Genomic DNA, 16,183 nt, shown 5'->3' with positions numbered 1-16,183 from the left:
CACAGGGATACCCATCAGTTGGGAAGTGGCTAGAGAGGGACTGAGGACAACCAATGGTAAATGGCTAGTGGCTCCTGTAGTGGTTGGTGATGGTCTATAAACACTGCAAAAGGGTTGGGTGCGTCTCTCCAGGCTCATGTCCTTATCGCTGATGAGTGCAGCTCTCTCAGCCTCGATAGTTGAGATGCACCTTAGGTCTTTGACCCCTAAATAGCTTTCAGAGAGAATCCTACAAGTGCTCTGGATCTTTACTATCAGCAAAACCAACAATCCAACCCCCAAAAGAACTAATTTCAGGTGTGGGCCGAGTCCCGCATCCTGGGCCCGGCCCGTCTCTCGGTTTTGCTTTACCCGACTTTTGGGGGGGGGGTGCACTGCCTTCTTAGAGATGGGCGCAGTCATTTATTCGCAGGCCCCAGGGAGTCCTCAGTTTTTATTTAGCAGCTTTCATTCATGATGCAGGGGAGGATATGAAGCAGGGGGGGGGAGGGGAAGGGACTGCTCCAGGGTTATGTCATCCAGGTGGGGAACTGAGGCGCGGGGGAGGGGAAGGCTCCAGGGTCGACCCTCTGGCAGGGGTCTGAGCCCAAATCTGCGCCCAGAGCCCGCTGCATTCTGCTCCCGTCGGTGCATCCGCCTAACTCCTGGGGGGCCACTCCTGCGCCCCCAGAGACAGGAGGCTTCGGGGCATTTCCAGGAGGACACTGAGCACGAGTCTGCGCTCAGGGTCTGCCTCAGTTTCCCGGTCTGTAAGAACGGCCTGGGGAGAGCAGCTGTCACTAGAGCCGGTGTGCATTCATTAGGCGCCTCCCGTGTGTCTGAGCATCCCGAATTCTGGGTGCCAATCAGAGGATGGGCCCTGCCCCCCAGGGGCTTACACAGCAAAGGGTCTCTGCGTACCGGAAGTAGGAAACGGGGTGGGTTGGAGGGAAGGATCGGACCGGGAGGAGAATGACGTCACAGCCCTGCCCCCACCGGGGGAGCACAAGGCCGGACAGAACCCCTCCCCGGGCCCTCACGCCCCGCCTGGCTTGCTGAACTCCGGACGAAGCTGGGAGTCTCCCGGTGCGCAGGCGCGGCTTCCTGGTTTGCGGGTTTGGTTCAATTCTTCCCTCTGTGCTGGGTGAGTCGGGGGAGGGGAGTAGGGCGTCAGTGCGCACGCGCGGCCTCGGAGTGGGGTTGGTTTTTTTTTTTTTTTTTTTTGCCTCCTCACCCCATGTCTTAAGGTACCTTCACCTTCGCGCAGGGACGCAGTTGGGGTCAGTTCCCGTGCCGGGGTCCCCGAAATGGGGCGCGGCTGCGCAGGGTCCGAGTGTGGGGGGCGCGCGCAAGAGAGGGGCGCCGATGGGCCCCGCGTGGGGGCGAGGACCTGAACTGTGATTGCCCGTGGGTGGGCGGCTGCACGGGGGGGGGAGGAGGGGGGGGAGAGCGTGGGGGAGGGGCTGCAGCGATCTCACCTGCGTGCGCTGCGGGGGGGGAGGGGCCGCGCTTGGGCATCCCTGTGGCTGCACTGGCCCCTCCCCCAGTGAGCCCCAGATTGACCCGAGCCCCTCACGGGGCTCCGGGGTCCGGTGATTGTGGGGAGAGGACCCGGCTCCGGCCTGACTCTGGCTCGGGTTCCCCCTGTGTAAAAAGGGGATGAGAGCAGCCCCTCCCCCTCCTCTTCCTCCCAGTGAGATCTGTAAAGCCCTAAATACAGGGCAGGGCATCCAGCGAGCGCTCTCTACCTGCGGCTCTTACAGTAAATGTCCACCTTGTCACTTGCCTGCAGGACTGTCCTGTGGAGGAGGCGCTGCTCAGCCTCTGGGCCTCTTTCCCTCCCTGGGGTCTTTGGGAGGTGGGGGCCATAGGTTACAGGTGGGGAGACTGAGGCAGGTTTCACAGGGCTTGGCCAGAATCACCAGGCTTCCAGGGATTCGGGTGAAGGAAGGCCCTGTGAGCTTTACCCCCCATGATTTAAGTCCCCAGGGCTGCCCCGCCAAAAAAAAAGTGCAGGGAACTTTGGTGTCCCCTTGAACTAGACGAGGTGATATTTTTCAAGCTGTGAAAATGGAGTCAGGCTTCATGGACTTCAGTTGGAGGAGGCCTGAGGGACTTTGAGCATTGATCCAAGGGCCCCTTCCTGCCCTCCCCCCATGACATCATTTTCTCCCCATTCCAGTCAAATATGGGCAACTATGTACTTAGTGGTCAAGTTCCATTTCTTGGCTTGTTCCCGCGTGTAGAATGTAAGATCCTCAGCCAATAAGGATGAGGGGCAGTGGTGGGAGGGGGCATTTGCGTTAGGGATTGAAAGCGTGGCCCCTGCCCCGGAAGGGGCTTCCTCCCTCCCATGGTCTGCTCCAAGCATGGGCAGCCCTTCTCGCGAGAAGGTATAATAAACTTGGCTTTGCCTCGAGAGATCTCTCCAGCTTTTTTATTAAACGGTGACCCCCTCACCACTTCGGAACCACACACAGTGATGGGGGTTCTAGAAGGGTCTCCCTGTGCCCCCAGGTGAGATCTCTGCCCTCTCTGAGCTGAGATCTCTCGACTTCCTCCTGGGGGAGCAGCCTCTCCCCACTATCCCTGCCCTGAGAGCTCTCTCATTCTGGGCAGCTCAGCATCCAGTCCAGGAAGGGAAGGCTCGAACCCTGTCCTCCCTCTCTGAGATACTTTTCTCTCCCCAGCCCAGCTGGCACAGGACCCAAGCCCAGAACCAGAGACATGGCCCCTGGCAGCCGGAGCCCCTCGTCCCAGGTGAGTGCGGTCCCTGCTCGGAGCTGAGCAGCATCAGCCCAGGGGGAGTCCAAGGGAGCCCAGGAAGCTCCCTCCTGTCAGAGGGAAGGGAGGAATCAACCTCCTGGCCCTGCCCATTGCCTCTCCCCCCTCCCCCCAGGCCACAGGGCTGCTCCCGGGGTCTCTGAGTCCCTCTCCTTTGCCAGGTCTCAGGTCCCATCAATGAGAATGTGGGCTGGAGTGCCAAGTACTGTGCCAACCTCTGGGGGTGGTGAAGGAAGGTTAGATGAAAGTGCTAAATGAAAAGGTCAGGAAGGAGATTGGGAGGGAGTGACCTAAAGGTGGGCAGAAAGCTGCACTAGGGGGGGGGTGGTGAGGGTTGGGTGGCACTGAGAAGTCTCCCCAGTCAGGAGAGCAGGGCCTCTGGGTGGGCTGAGAGCTGAGGGAAGCAGGAGTCATGGCAAGACCACTTCTGGTTCTATGAGGGGGAGTCAAGGAGAACACAGAATGCCCCCTGACCTCTCTGACCTCTGGGCTCAGACCTACCTGGGAAATGCAAGCACAGCCCTGCCTTTCTAGGAGACAGTTATGTCAAGGAAAAGGGGGCACTTCTTCCCCTCAGGGAAGAGAAGTCCCAGGCAAAGTTTGCTCGAAAGGTGAGCCCTGTGGAAATAACGAGTCCCTGGGGGCTTCAGTGAATTGACATTTTTCTGGGAGCATAGGAGAATTACACTGATGCAATATGTATTAAGCAATGTTTTCAAATTTATACCTGCAATTAAGCCTATTTTGCTTTAGTTAAAATAGTAACAGCGTTCTGTTACAAATGTACAAAATTGTTCCAACTAGTTTCCTTTTTGCCTCAGTCCTGTGACCTCAAGATCATCCCCTTTCTCCACCTACACTCATGGCCAAGATACAACTTTATTAGTAAACTCTTTTCTACTAGAAGAAATGGCTATTGGGAAAATTGAGATTCTGGAAGAATACCATCCCTCACTGCAATCTACTTTTTATTGGAACTGAGTTTGTTGTAAACTCAATCATATGGGTCTCATTGAAAGTCCCACCTATTCTCCTCTTAGGATAACTGTGTCTTAGACAATATGAAGATAATCCAGAGCGTCATTGGATCAGGATTACTCTGTTCTGGTATCTGAATGCCATTGTTTTAGCAGTCAAGTTGATAAATGGTTAAATGATTATTTTTGAATTAATTTCAGTGAATTAATTTTATTTGGCAATAAGTATATATAATTTGCATTCCTTTGATTCTGATGATTCTTTTATTCTGATCCGTGGTCATTTGGAAAAATAATTCCTTGATGCTGATCCAATGGCATTCTTCCAAAAGGATCTTTTAATCTAGATGTTCTGAAATGATGAATTACACTGTTGAAATATGAATTAAGTGGGGTTTACAACTTTATGTGTGCAGTTAGGTCTATTTTGCTTTAAAATCAATAGTAACAACAACAACTTTCTGTTGGTAAGTGTACAAAGGAGACTATAAATTCTCCTTATCTAGGAAATTCTTTGGCCTTTAGGAGGAAGGTATTTTGGGACTAGTCCAGGTCTTCTAGCCTTTAGCCTTGACTCATTGTTTTAAAAATGTAAGGGAGTGAGTTAGGAGAATCCCCAAATTCCACCTGTTGGATCATCTACGGTCATAACATGTTTGAACTCATGTAATCTCAAATCAACTGAGACATTTTTCACAGTGGAACCCTTTCCTTGAATACAATTGTTATTAAAGAACTTGGGTTAGAGAAAATAAGAGAAATCTTTTTCTTTAATTGCTCACAAATTCAATGACAAAATGGAAGCTAAAAATGATATATACAAGTAGATGAGTCAGATGTTTTACAGAAAATGAAAATGGAACAAAAAGTGAAGAACGTTTTATCTGCAAGAAAGAGAAGGGCTCTGCAAAAAGAACTCTTGAAAAAGCAAATCTTATCATTCTGCTGGAATTTGGAAGAAAATGAAATGGAAGGGCATCAACTGGCAGGTACAGTTGTCAAGCTCTGGGCCTCCAGGTAGCAGCTTAGGTAGTAATGATGCCTTTCAGGGGATCAAAGTGTGGGCAAAGTGGTGAGCCCTCTCTTGTGTGAGAGCCATGAGTCTGCTTCTTATTCCTTTATCGATTCTGGATCTCCAGTGATCTAGAACTCTTACATGATGTTGAAACAATTTCTTTTTCAGGAATAAACTATCAGTGTCTCCTTTATGTATTTGCTCAATCTTCCACCTGGGTTGATGAAATATCACATTTTTTTAAAGAAGGAAGTAAACTCTTCTCCCCCCCCCCCCAACTACACTTCTATTTTAATAATTCAATAATGAAATGAATGAATACATTTCATAAACAAATGAAAGCAATCATAAAGCAAAGACAGCAGATCATTTTGGCCATGACCCATCCTACCCAGTGTCATCTCAGCCCTTCAGTATAAGAACAGAGCTTGGCTTTGCTGCAAGCAGTCTCATACCACTCCATCATGGACATATTGGGAGTACTACATCTCTAGTATACTTCTCTTGCTTTCATCTAGTTATGAATATTTTAGACTTTAAGGAAATTTCACAAATCATTCTTTTTTCTTTGTTCTTTACTCAATGATCAATTTTCATTTCTACCCCTCAGAATATAAAATAATTTTCAACTTCTGTCCAACTCGTCATAGAATTTCTTAAATTCTTAAGACTTGACACTTGTGATGGGGAGGAATTCCCCATCACCTCTTTCTCCTTCACATATTTTTATATCTCACTGATATAGCCCAATTTTTTTTCCTAATTCCATCAGAAGCATTATGTAATAAAACATTTTTCTTTTTCTTTTCTTTTCTTGCTGTGGCAGTTGGGTCAAATGACTTGCCCAGGGTTACACAGCTATGAACTGTTAAGTGTCTGAGGTCAGATTGGAACTTAGATCCTCCTGACTTCATGGCTGATGCTTTATACACTGCACCACATAGTTGCCTTTAATAAAACATTTTTTCCCAGCTTTAAAGATTACAACAAGACCAACATTTCAAATAGAAAATACCTTTCTCCCTATTCCATTGAGTTCCTAATGCTGGCTTCCAAGTGTTGGCTGTGGCAGTCATAGAGGTTACATAACTTTTAGGCAAGTCCCATCTGTGCCTCGCTTTCTTCCTCTGGGTTGATAAGATTTGGACCAGATGAATTCTGGAATGTCAGCTCCAAATCAAATGCCTTTTAATGATTTAGGAGTTGGTGTCCTTCAAGGATGTGATGGTGGACTTCACTAAGGAGGAGTGGGGGCTCTTGGACCCTTCTCAGAAGGAGTTGTACAAGGAGGTCATGCTGGAGAATGTTCAAAACCTGCTGTCTCTGGGTAAGGACCATTTCCTGTCTTTTCTTGGTTTTAATGGTCAGGCCAAAATCAGCACAAACCAGAGAGTGGATCCCCGATCCCCACTCTGGTGCATCTCAGCCTTAAGAGCTGTATGCACTGCAAAGACTTCTGTGTGCCTCAACTTTCCATCCACTGTGGCCTTGACTTGTAGCCTTTTCAAATGGAATCATTTACCGTTAATCCAATGACTACAGAGACAAATGGTGTGAATTCACTGCCAGAAGAATCACATGAAGTTTAAAAAGAGGGACAATTTTACCTAAATTACTTTGTCTTCCCAATTTGATTGTCCCATTCAAATTACTGAAAACTAATTTGTCCAATTAAAAGCAATATATCTAAGATCAAAAAAAAAAAATTTAAAAAAACTTTCTAGACTTGCTTAGAGTTTTCTTCATATATATACACAAAGATCTTTGTAAAAATCTAAAAGAAAATGAGTCATTCTCCTATTGACAAATGATTAAAAGGATATGGACAGGTAGTTTTCAAATGAAGAAATCGAAACATTTTGAAATCATATGAAAAAAAGTGCTCTAAATTGTTTTTTCTCTTTCCTTTACATTTGATATTATTTCCTTTCAATATTTTCCCTTTGATATTCTTGATATTTTGTTCTTTTTTTCTATTGAGGCTTTTTTATTTTTAAACATGCATGATATGAAAAGGTGTTCCAAATCATTATTGATCAGAGAAATGCAAATTAAGACAACTCTGAGATACCACTGCACATCTGTGAGATTGGCTAAGATGACAGGAGAAGATAATGATGAATGTTGAAGGGGAAGCGGGATAACTGGGACACGATGCATTGTTGGTGGAGTTGTAAAGTGATCCATTCATTCTGGAGAACAATTTGCCACTATGCTCAAAAAGTTATCAAACTGTGCGTACCCTTTGATCCAGCAGTGTTACTACTGGGCTTCTTCTATCCCAAAGAGATCTTAAAGAAGGGAAAGAGACCTGTATGTGCAAGAATGTTTGTGGCAGCTCTTTTTGTAGTGGCAAGAAACTGGAAACTGAGTGGATGCCCATCAATTGGAGAATGGTTGAATAAATTGTGGTATATGAATGTAATGGAATATTATTGTTCTGTAAGAAATACCAGCAGGAGGATTTCAGAAAGGCCTGGAGAGACTTACATGAACTGATGCTGAGTGAAATGAGCAGGACCAGATCATTATACACTTCAACAATAATAGTATATGAGGATCAATTCTGATGGATGTGGCTGTCTTCAACAATGAGAGGATCCAAATCAGTTCCAACTGATCAGTAATGAAGAGAACCAGCTACTCCTAGTGAAAGAACAATGGGAAATGAGTGTGGACTACAATATAGCATTTACACATTTTCTGTTATTGCTTGCTTGCAGTTTTATTTTTCTTCCCAGGTTATTTTTACCTTCCTTCAAAATTTGATTTTTCTTGTGAAACAAGATAAATGTGTAAATATGAACACATATATTTTATTTAATATATACTATAGCATATTTAATATGTATGGGACTACCTGCCATCCAGGGGAGGGGGTGGAGGGAAGGACGGGGAAAAGTTGGAACAGAAGTTTTTGCAAGGGTCAATGTTGAAAAATTACCTATGCATATGTTACGTCAATAAAAAGGTATAATAAAAAAACCATTGAAAAACATCGTGTTCTGAATTAACTTACCTCTATCCATTCCCCTAGATGGCAAATAATCCAATATATGTTAAACATCTTAAAAATATATGTTAAATCCCATATAAATCCCATATTTATACAATTATCTTACTGCACAAGAAAAATGAGATCAAAAATGAAAAAAATTAGAAAGAAAATAAAATGCAGCTAAACAACAACAAAAAGACTGAAAATACTATGCTGTGGTCCATATTCAGTTCCCATTGTCTTCTCTTTGTGTGCAGATGGCTTTCTTCATCCCAAGGCCATCGGAACTGGCCTGAATCATCTCATTGTTGATGAGAGCCACTTAGTTTCCAGTTTCTTGTCACTACAAAAAAGGTGGCCACAAACATTTATGCACATGTGATTCCTTTCCCTCTTTTAAGATCTCTGGGATCTTTAGTAACACTTCTGGGTCAAAGGGTATGCACATTCTAAGTTATTGTTGATCATGATTGAGAAATGTGAATTAAAACAATCTGTCATTTTACACTTCTCATATTGGCTAAAATAATCTGCAAAAGTGATAATGGTGTATTTTTTTTTTATTATTTTCTCCAGGTACATGTATATTTGTGGCAGCCACTGGAAAGTCAGTGGAGTTATGGTATATTAATGTTACAGTGAATTTACTGTTCATATGAAATGATCAGCAGAGTGATTTCAGGAAAGCTTGGAGAGACTTACATAAACCAATGCTGAGTAAAGTAAGGAGAACCAAGAGAACACTGTACACAGCAACAACAAGATTACTCTGATGATGGGGCTCTTTTCAACAGTGAGGTGATTCAGGACAATTGTAATAGACTTGTGATGAAGAGAGCCTTCTGCATCCAGAGAAAGGATTCTGGGAACTGAATATGGGTCATAACATCATATTTTCACCTTTTTTGTTCTTTGCTTGCTTTTTTCCCCTTTCTTTCTCATTTATTTTCCATTTTTAATCTGATTTTTCTTCTGCAGCATGATAAATGTGGAAATATATATAAAAAAATTACAATTGTTTAACATAAAGTAGATCACTTCCTGTCTAGGAGAGGGGGATGAGAGAAGGGAAAGAAAAAAAGTGGAATAGAAAGTTGTGCAAGGGAGAATGTCATAAATTATCTCTGCATGTATTTTGAAAAATAAAAAGCTATTATTTAATATAAAAAAAATGGAAAAAAAAACAGAAGATAAAAGAAAAGTGAATGTAGCATGTATTGGTTTACATGCAGTCTCCATAGTTTTCTCTGTAGATGTGGATGATGTTTTCCATTTAGAATTTATTGGATGACCCTTTGATTACTGAATCTCTAAGAGCACGTCTGTTATGATTAATCATCACAGAATCTTGCTGTTGCTATGTACGATGTTGTCCTGGTTCTGCTTGTTTGACTCAGCATCAATTCATATAAATCTTTCCAGGTCTTTCTAAAATCAGCCTGTTTATCATTTTCATAGAAAACTAATATTCCATTCCTTTCATATATCAAAATTTATTTGGCCATTACCCAACTGATGGGCATTTACTGATTTTTCAGTTGTTTGCCACCACAAAAAAAAAAAAAATATTACAGACATTTTTGCCTATGTGGGTCCTTTTTCCTCTTTTGTGATTTCTTTTTGATACACACCTAGTAGTGCCATTGCTGAATCAAAGGGAATGTACAGTTTTATAGTCCTTTAGGCAGAGTTTCAAATTGTCATCCAGAGTGGTTGGATCATTTCACAGCTCCACCAAGTATGTATTAGTGTCCCAGTTTCCTACATCCCCTCCAACATTCCTCATTATCCTTTCCTGTCCTCTTTGCTAATCTGAGGTGTGAGGTGTTGGCACCTCAAACTTGTTTTACTTTCCATTTCTCTAATCAGTAGTGATTTAAGGCATTTCTTCATGAGCATATATATATATATTTTTTTCTTCATCTGAAAACTCTCTTCATATCCTTTAGCCTTTTATTCATTGGGTAATGACTCAAATGTTTATTTTAGAGATGAAGCCTTTAACAGAAACACTGGTGTAAAAAATTTTCCCCTCCCTTTCTGATTCTCTTTTAAGCTTGGTCACTTTTTTTTTTTATGCCAAAGATTTTAATTTAATTTAGCCAAAATTATCCATTTTGCGTTTCATAAAGTTCTCTTTATTCTCCTTTGACCATAAATTCCTTTCTTCTTGAAAGTTCTGACAGAAAAACTATCCCTTGCTCTCGTAATTTGCTTATGTTATCACCCTTTATGCCTAAATCATGTACATATTTTGATCTTATTTTACTAGGGATTTGAGATATAGATCCATGCCGAATTTGTGACATAGTATTTTACAGTTTTCCTAACAATTTTTATCAAATAGTGAGTTCTTATGCCAGAAGTTGGAGTCTTTGGGTTTGTCAAATAGTAGATTACTACAATTATTGATTATTGCATATCTAAGTTGTTCCACTGATCTATCACTCTATTTCTCAGTCAGTAGCAGATGTTTTTGATGATTGTTGCTTTAAAATAATTTTAGGTCTGGTACTGCTAGGCCACCATCATTTGCATTTTTTTCTTCATTAATTTCCTTGATATTTTTGACCTTTTCTTTTTCCAGATGAAATTTGTTAGTATTTTTTCTAATTCTATAAAATAATTTTTTGTCAGTTTGATTATATGGCACTGGAAAAGTAAACTAATTTTAGCTATTTTAATTTTATTAGCTCAACCTATCCATGAACAGTTGATACTTTTCTAGGTGTTTATATCTCACTTCATTTGTATGAAAAGCTTCTTGTAATTGTGTTTTTCAGTTCTGCATCTGTATTGGCAAATAGACACCAAATATTCTATTTTTTAACACTTAATTTTAGATGCAATTTCTCTTTCAAACCTAAGAGAATATGAGTCATTTCCCAGGTAACAAGTGGTCAAAGGTTAGTACCAGGTAAGTTTCTGATAAAATCATGGGAACATGTTCTAAGTCATGATTCATTACAGAAATGCAAATTAAAGCAGCTTTGAGATATGATTTTATCTATTATCTATTACATCACCTGCAATGATAGAAGGGGAAAGTGACAAATGTTGGAGAGGATATGGAAAATTTGGATCACTAATTAACAGTGTGAACTGATCCATTTTGGAGTACAATCTGGAATTATGTCTAGAGGGTTATCAAACTGTGTTTCCCCTTTGTCCTAGCAATACCATTATTAGTTCTAATATTCAAGTTGATTAAGGAAAAAAAACGGGGGGAGAACTTCTATATTTTAAAACATCATTGTAGCTCTCTTGGATGTAAACACTTGTAAATTTCAGGGATGTCCATCAATTGAATAATGGTTTGAGAGGGATTGAGTGCAACCTGAGGTAAATGGTCAGTGGCTTCAGGACTGGTTACCCATGGTCTGTCTGTCTTTTTTTTTTTTTTTTTTTGAAGTTTCAAAATTCATTTTATTTCCCTGAATTTTAAAGCACTTATCAATCAAGCTGTGTTTGAGCACTCCACTATGGACAAGACAGTTTGTAAAGCATTGTGGGTAGTGCAAAAGAAGTATTAGACACAATTCCAGTCCTTGAGCTCCTCATAATCTAATTGGGAAAACAAGAATACTATGTGGAAATTTAGCCAACACACATGAGGTGTCTTAAGGCTAGGACTGAAGACCAAAAAAGGTCAGTCTCTGCCAGGGTAGTCACAGAAGGGTTAGGGTTAGGGTTAGTGAAAGAAGGTTCAGACACCATTTGGGTCTTTAGTTGGGAAGAAGGACATATATAAGCCAATTGGCAGCAGAAGTAAGCCACATCTCCCCAGATGGGAAGATTCTTTCTTCTCGAACATAACCACCTGTGGGTTTTTCAAAGAATTGTTGAAATGTTCACCCTCCTCATGAAAAAAAGAGAAAAGGCAATGGAATTGTTATTGTTAGTGAAAGCTCCACTTTCTTACTTTCCTTGAACCACTTCTCCAAATTCTACCCAGCTCATATCAAACCATCTCCATGAAACTTGCCCTGTCTTTCCTTCTCTAAACTGATTTCTTAAGCACTTCCAGGGAGAAAAAAATCAGTAATATCCAAGATGGATTCACAAGTTTGGCAACCATCATTTTCTTCTTGTATAAGATTAGCAGTCAGGAAGATATAGACATGGAGTCATAGAGAGTTACCCTGAAGGAGATCTTTAAGGAGATCTCCAAAGCACTCATTTTGCAGCTCAGGAGCCAAAAACTGAAGGAGTTAGATTACTTTGATTTGATTTGACATTTACTTCCAGAAAGTCTTTAAGGATAATCCCCCCCAGACAAGATGAAATATATATATATAGGGTAGATGATAGTACATAGTTGAATAGCAGCAGGAGGTTGGCATTAACTTAAAGGAATTCTTTTTGTTTTACATTAATAATGTTTCATTTTTTCTAATCACATGTAAGATTTGAATTCCAGATTTTTTTTCTCTCTCTCTCCCTTTGCTCTCCCCTTTCCAAGACAGCAAGCAAGTAACTTATTTGCAGGCCCTGTAGAGTTCTGCCATTTTATTTTGTACCATCTGAATTTCCTCATCATATTCAGCAGGATCCATTTGGATATTTCCAAGTGCTCTGACCTAGATGAGTAAATGTGGTTGTGTACATCAAATCTCTGAACACTGCCCAGTCCTTTTCTGATGAAATGTTACAAAGCCTGTGTCTTCCTCCAAGTTAAAAATGAACTGTTCTCCCATAGAGAATCACTCTACTCTGTTGACAGTCAGTCTGGTAGGCATTTTGTCTTGTGGCTGCCCCTTCTGTCGAAGGTGAATGTTCAGCTTGGAATGAGTAAGTCTCTGATGGGAGCAATAGTCTGTGGTGAGCATCTTCTTGGTCACCTTCACATCACACATTCCCTCTTCTCCATACGGAAAAAAAAAGTCTATGAAATGCCAATTTTTGCTACAAGAATATATTCATGACATTTTATTCTATTGAGGTTGGTGATGAGAAAGTCAAGAGCCACATAAGTCTTAAATAAGCCTTGCTGTTGCTTTTAATTATCTGTGCAAACCATTTTGTACTTCTATTTTTGATGGTTCTTTTTCTTTAGATATGGAGCCCAAGTTTGAATGGACTGAGATGAGTAGAAAGCTGGGAATTTTTATGGAAGAATGTGACCTACAAAGATTCATGAAGGATGGTCCCTGTGCCTTAATTTTGAGGGAAATCCATGCCTCTAACATCCAAGGAGATAATTCAAAGAGTGACTGTGAGTTGGATGAAATCAGAAAGAGATTCAGGCAATCTTCTTTCCCAAGTCATTGTAAGAAAATGGACTCAGGGAATAACTGTCTTCTGAATAGTGAATATCAGAAATGTTTTCCTGAACAGGTAGAGCTTTTTCATTCCCAGGAGAAGCCTGCGGAAATACAAATGAATCCAGGTAATCAATGGGAAATGTCCTTCAGCAAGAGTTCAGACCTCATTAGACATCAGAAAAATGATAGTGGGGAAATGTTTTGTGGAAGTAATGAAGTTGGGAAGGCCTTGAATCAGACCTCTAAGCTCATTACTCAACAAATTCACACAAGAAAGCAACCTGATGAATATAATGAATGTGAAGCAATCTCATCCCATCATTCATCTCTTCCTTACTGTTGTAGAGTTGACTCTGGAATGAAAAGATATGCATTTGGTGACTGTGGGAAGGCCTATGGTTGGAACTCAGATATTGATAGTTCTCAGAAGATTCATACAGAAATGATTTATAAATGTAATGAATGTGGAAAGACATTCCCACAAATATCTAAATTTCGTAAACATCAGAGAATCCACTCTGGAGCAAAACATTATAAATGTAATCAATGTGGGAAGGCTTTTGCATACAGGTATAGTCTTGCTAATCATCAGAGAATCCACACTGGAGAAAAACCTTTTAAATGTAATCAATGTGGAAAGTCTTTTCGATGGAGTTCCAGTCTTTTTTTCCATCAGAGAATCCACACTGGAGAAAAACCTTATAAATGTAATCCTTGTGGAAAATTTTTTCGATATAGTTCCAGTCTTGCTTTACATCAGAGAATCCACAGTGGAGAAAATCTTTATAAATGTAATCAATGTGGAAAGTGTTTTCGATGCACTTACAGTCTTGCTTTACATCAGAAAGTCCACACTGGAGAAAAACCTCATAAATGTAATCAATGTGGAAAGTCTTTTCGATGCAGTTCTATTCTTGATAAACATCAGAGAATCCACACTGAAGAGAAAGAAAAATCTTTTGAATGTCATCAGTGTAGAAAAGTTTACAGGAGCAAGGCAAAACTTATTGAGCATGAGAGAAGCCACACTGGAGAGAAACCTTTTGAATGTAATCAATGTGGAAAGACTTTCTTATATGAGAGAAGTCTTGCTAAACATCAGAAAATCCACACTGGAGAGAAACCTTATAAATGTAATCAATGTGCAAAAGCTTTCATAATGAGGTACCAGCTTGTTGAGCATCAGAAAAGCCACACTGGAGAGAAACCTTTTGAATGTAATCAATGTGGAAAGGCCTTTTGTTACCCTTCCAGGCTTGCTAGACATCAGAGAATCCACACTGGAGACAAACCTTATAAATGTAATCAGTGTGGAAAAGCTTTCATAATGAGGTACCAGCTTGTTGAACATCAGAGAATCCACACTGGAGAGAAACCTTTTGAATGTAATCAATGTGGGAAAGCTTACAAAGTAAGGTACCTCCTTGCTGAACACCAGAGAAGCCACACTGGAGAGAAACCTTTTGAATGTAATCAATGTGGAAAGACTTTTTGTTACCCTTCCAGGCTTGCTCGACATCAGAGAATCCACACTGCAGAGAAACCTTTTGAATGCAATCAGTGTGGAAAGACTTTTATATACAGTTCCCTTCTTTCTAGTCATCAGAGGATCCACACTGGAGAGAAACCTTTTGAGTGCAATCAGTGTGGAAAGACTTTTATATACAGTTCCCTTCTTTCTAGTCATCAGAGAATCCACACTGGAGAGAAACCATTTGAATGTAATCAATGTGGAAAGGCTTTTAGGCTTACTTCGATTCTTACTAAACATCGGAGAATCCATACTACAGAGAAACCTTTTGAATGCAATCAATGTGGAAAAGCTTTTAAATATAGTTCTCTGCTTTCTCAACATCAGAGAATGCACACTGGAGATAAGCCTTTTGAATGTAATCAATGTGGGAAAGCTTTCATAATGAGGTACCTTCTTGTTGAACATCAGAGAAGCCACACTACAGAGAAACCTTTTGAATGTAATCAGTGTGGGAAAGCTTACAAAGTGAAGTACCTTCTTGCTGAACATCAGAAAACCCACACTGGAGAGAAACCTTTTGAATGTATTCAGTGTGGAAAGAGTTTCACATACAAGAGAATTCTTGCTAAACATCAGACAATCCATACCAGAGAGAAACCTTTTGAAGGTAATTAATGTGGTAAAGATTTCACGCACAAGGGAAAACTTGCTGAACATCAGAAAATACACCATGGAGAAAAACCTTATGTAATCAATCAGGAAAGACTTTTCGATAGAGTTCCAGTCTTGCTAAACAATTGAGAATCTGAAGGAATCCTATCAAACTCCTTTTATGACACAGACATGGTACTGATACCTAAACCAGATAGGACAAAAACAAAGAAAGAAAATTATAGACCAATCTCCTTAATGAACATTGATGCAAAAATCTTAAATAAAATATTGGCAAAAAGATTACAGAAAATTATCCCCAGGATAATACACTATGACCAAGTAGGATTTATACAAGGAACGCAGGGCTGGTTCAATAGTAAGAGAACCATTCACATAATTGACTAACTATATCAATAACCAAATGAACAAAAACCATGTGACCATCTCAATAGATGCAGAAAAAGCATTTGATAAAATCCAACACCCATTCCTATTAAAAACACTAGAGAGAATAAAAGGACTTTTCCTTAAAACAGTCAGTAGCATCTATTTAAAACCATCAGTAAGCCTCATATGTAATGGTGATGAACTGGAACCATTCCCAGTAAAATCAAGAGTAAAACAGAGTTGCCCACTATTGCCATTACTATTCGGTATTGTATTAGAAATGCTAGCTTTGGTAATAAGAATTGAGAAGGAGATTAAAGGAATTAGAGTAGGTAATGAAGAAACCAAATTATCAGTCTTTGCGGATGATAAGATGATATACGTAGAGAACCCCAAAGATTCTACTAAAAAGCTATTAAAAATAATCCACAACTTTAGCAAAGTTGCAGGATACAAAATAGATCCACAAATCATACATCACTAACAAAATCCAATAGCAAGAAATATAAAGAGAAATTCCATTCAGAATAACTATCAATAGTATAAATTGTTTGGGAATCTATCTGCCAAGGGAAAATCAGGAACTACAGGAGCAAAATTATAAAAAACTTTCCACATGAATAAAGTCAGATTTAAACAATTTGAAAAATA

At 40.6% G+C, this 16,183-nt stretch overlaps 2 protein-coding genes across 6 annotated transcripts in view; both read left to right on the top strand.

Annotated features, from left to right (window-relative positions):
* Positions 1-16,183, top strand: part of LOC100914984 (zinc finger protein 454-like) — a 388,067-nt gene that overhangs the window by 295,550 nt on the left and 76,334 nt on the right. The gene's annotated exons all lie outside the window — the stretch shown is intronic.
* On the top strand, positions 936-15,376 carry LOC105750155 (zinc finger protein 665-like). 4 transcript variants are annotated; one of them, XM_031963980.1, is made up of 4 exons: positions 936-1,123; positions 2,670-2,739; positions 5,956-6,082; positions 12,810-15,376. In XM_031963980.1, exons 2-4 carry the CDS (start codon positions 2,707-2,709, stop codon positions 15,164-15,166), a joined length of 2,517 nt encoding a protein of 838 aa, XP_031819840.1. In that variant the 5' UTR covers positions 936-1,123; positions 2,670-2,706; the 3' UTR covers positions 15,167-15,376. The 4 variants fall into 4 exon arrangements, with proteins under 4 accessions (XP_031819840.1, XP_031819844.1, XP_031819841.1 ...); XM_031963984.1 differs by lacking the exon at positions 12,810-15,376 and adding an exon at positions 8,330-8,475; XM_031963981.1 differs by lacking the exon at positions 936-1,123 and adding an exon at positions 1,161-1,259.

The sequence above is a fragment of the Sarcophilus harrisii genome, chromosome 3 (genome assembly GCF_902635505.1).
Source record: "Sarcophilus harrisii chromosome 3, mSarHar1.11, whole genome shotgun sequence".
Lineage (NCBI taxonomy): Eukaryota > Metazoa > Chordata > Mammalia > Dasyuromorphia > Dasyuridae > Sarcophilus > Sarcophilus harrisii.
The sequence above is the reverse complement of the archived record's forward strand: the minus strand, read 5'-3'. Positions and strand labels throughout refer to the sequence as shown.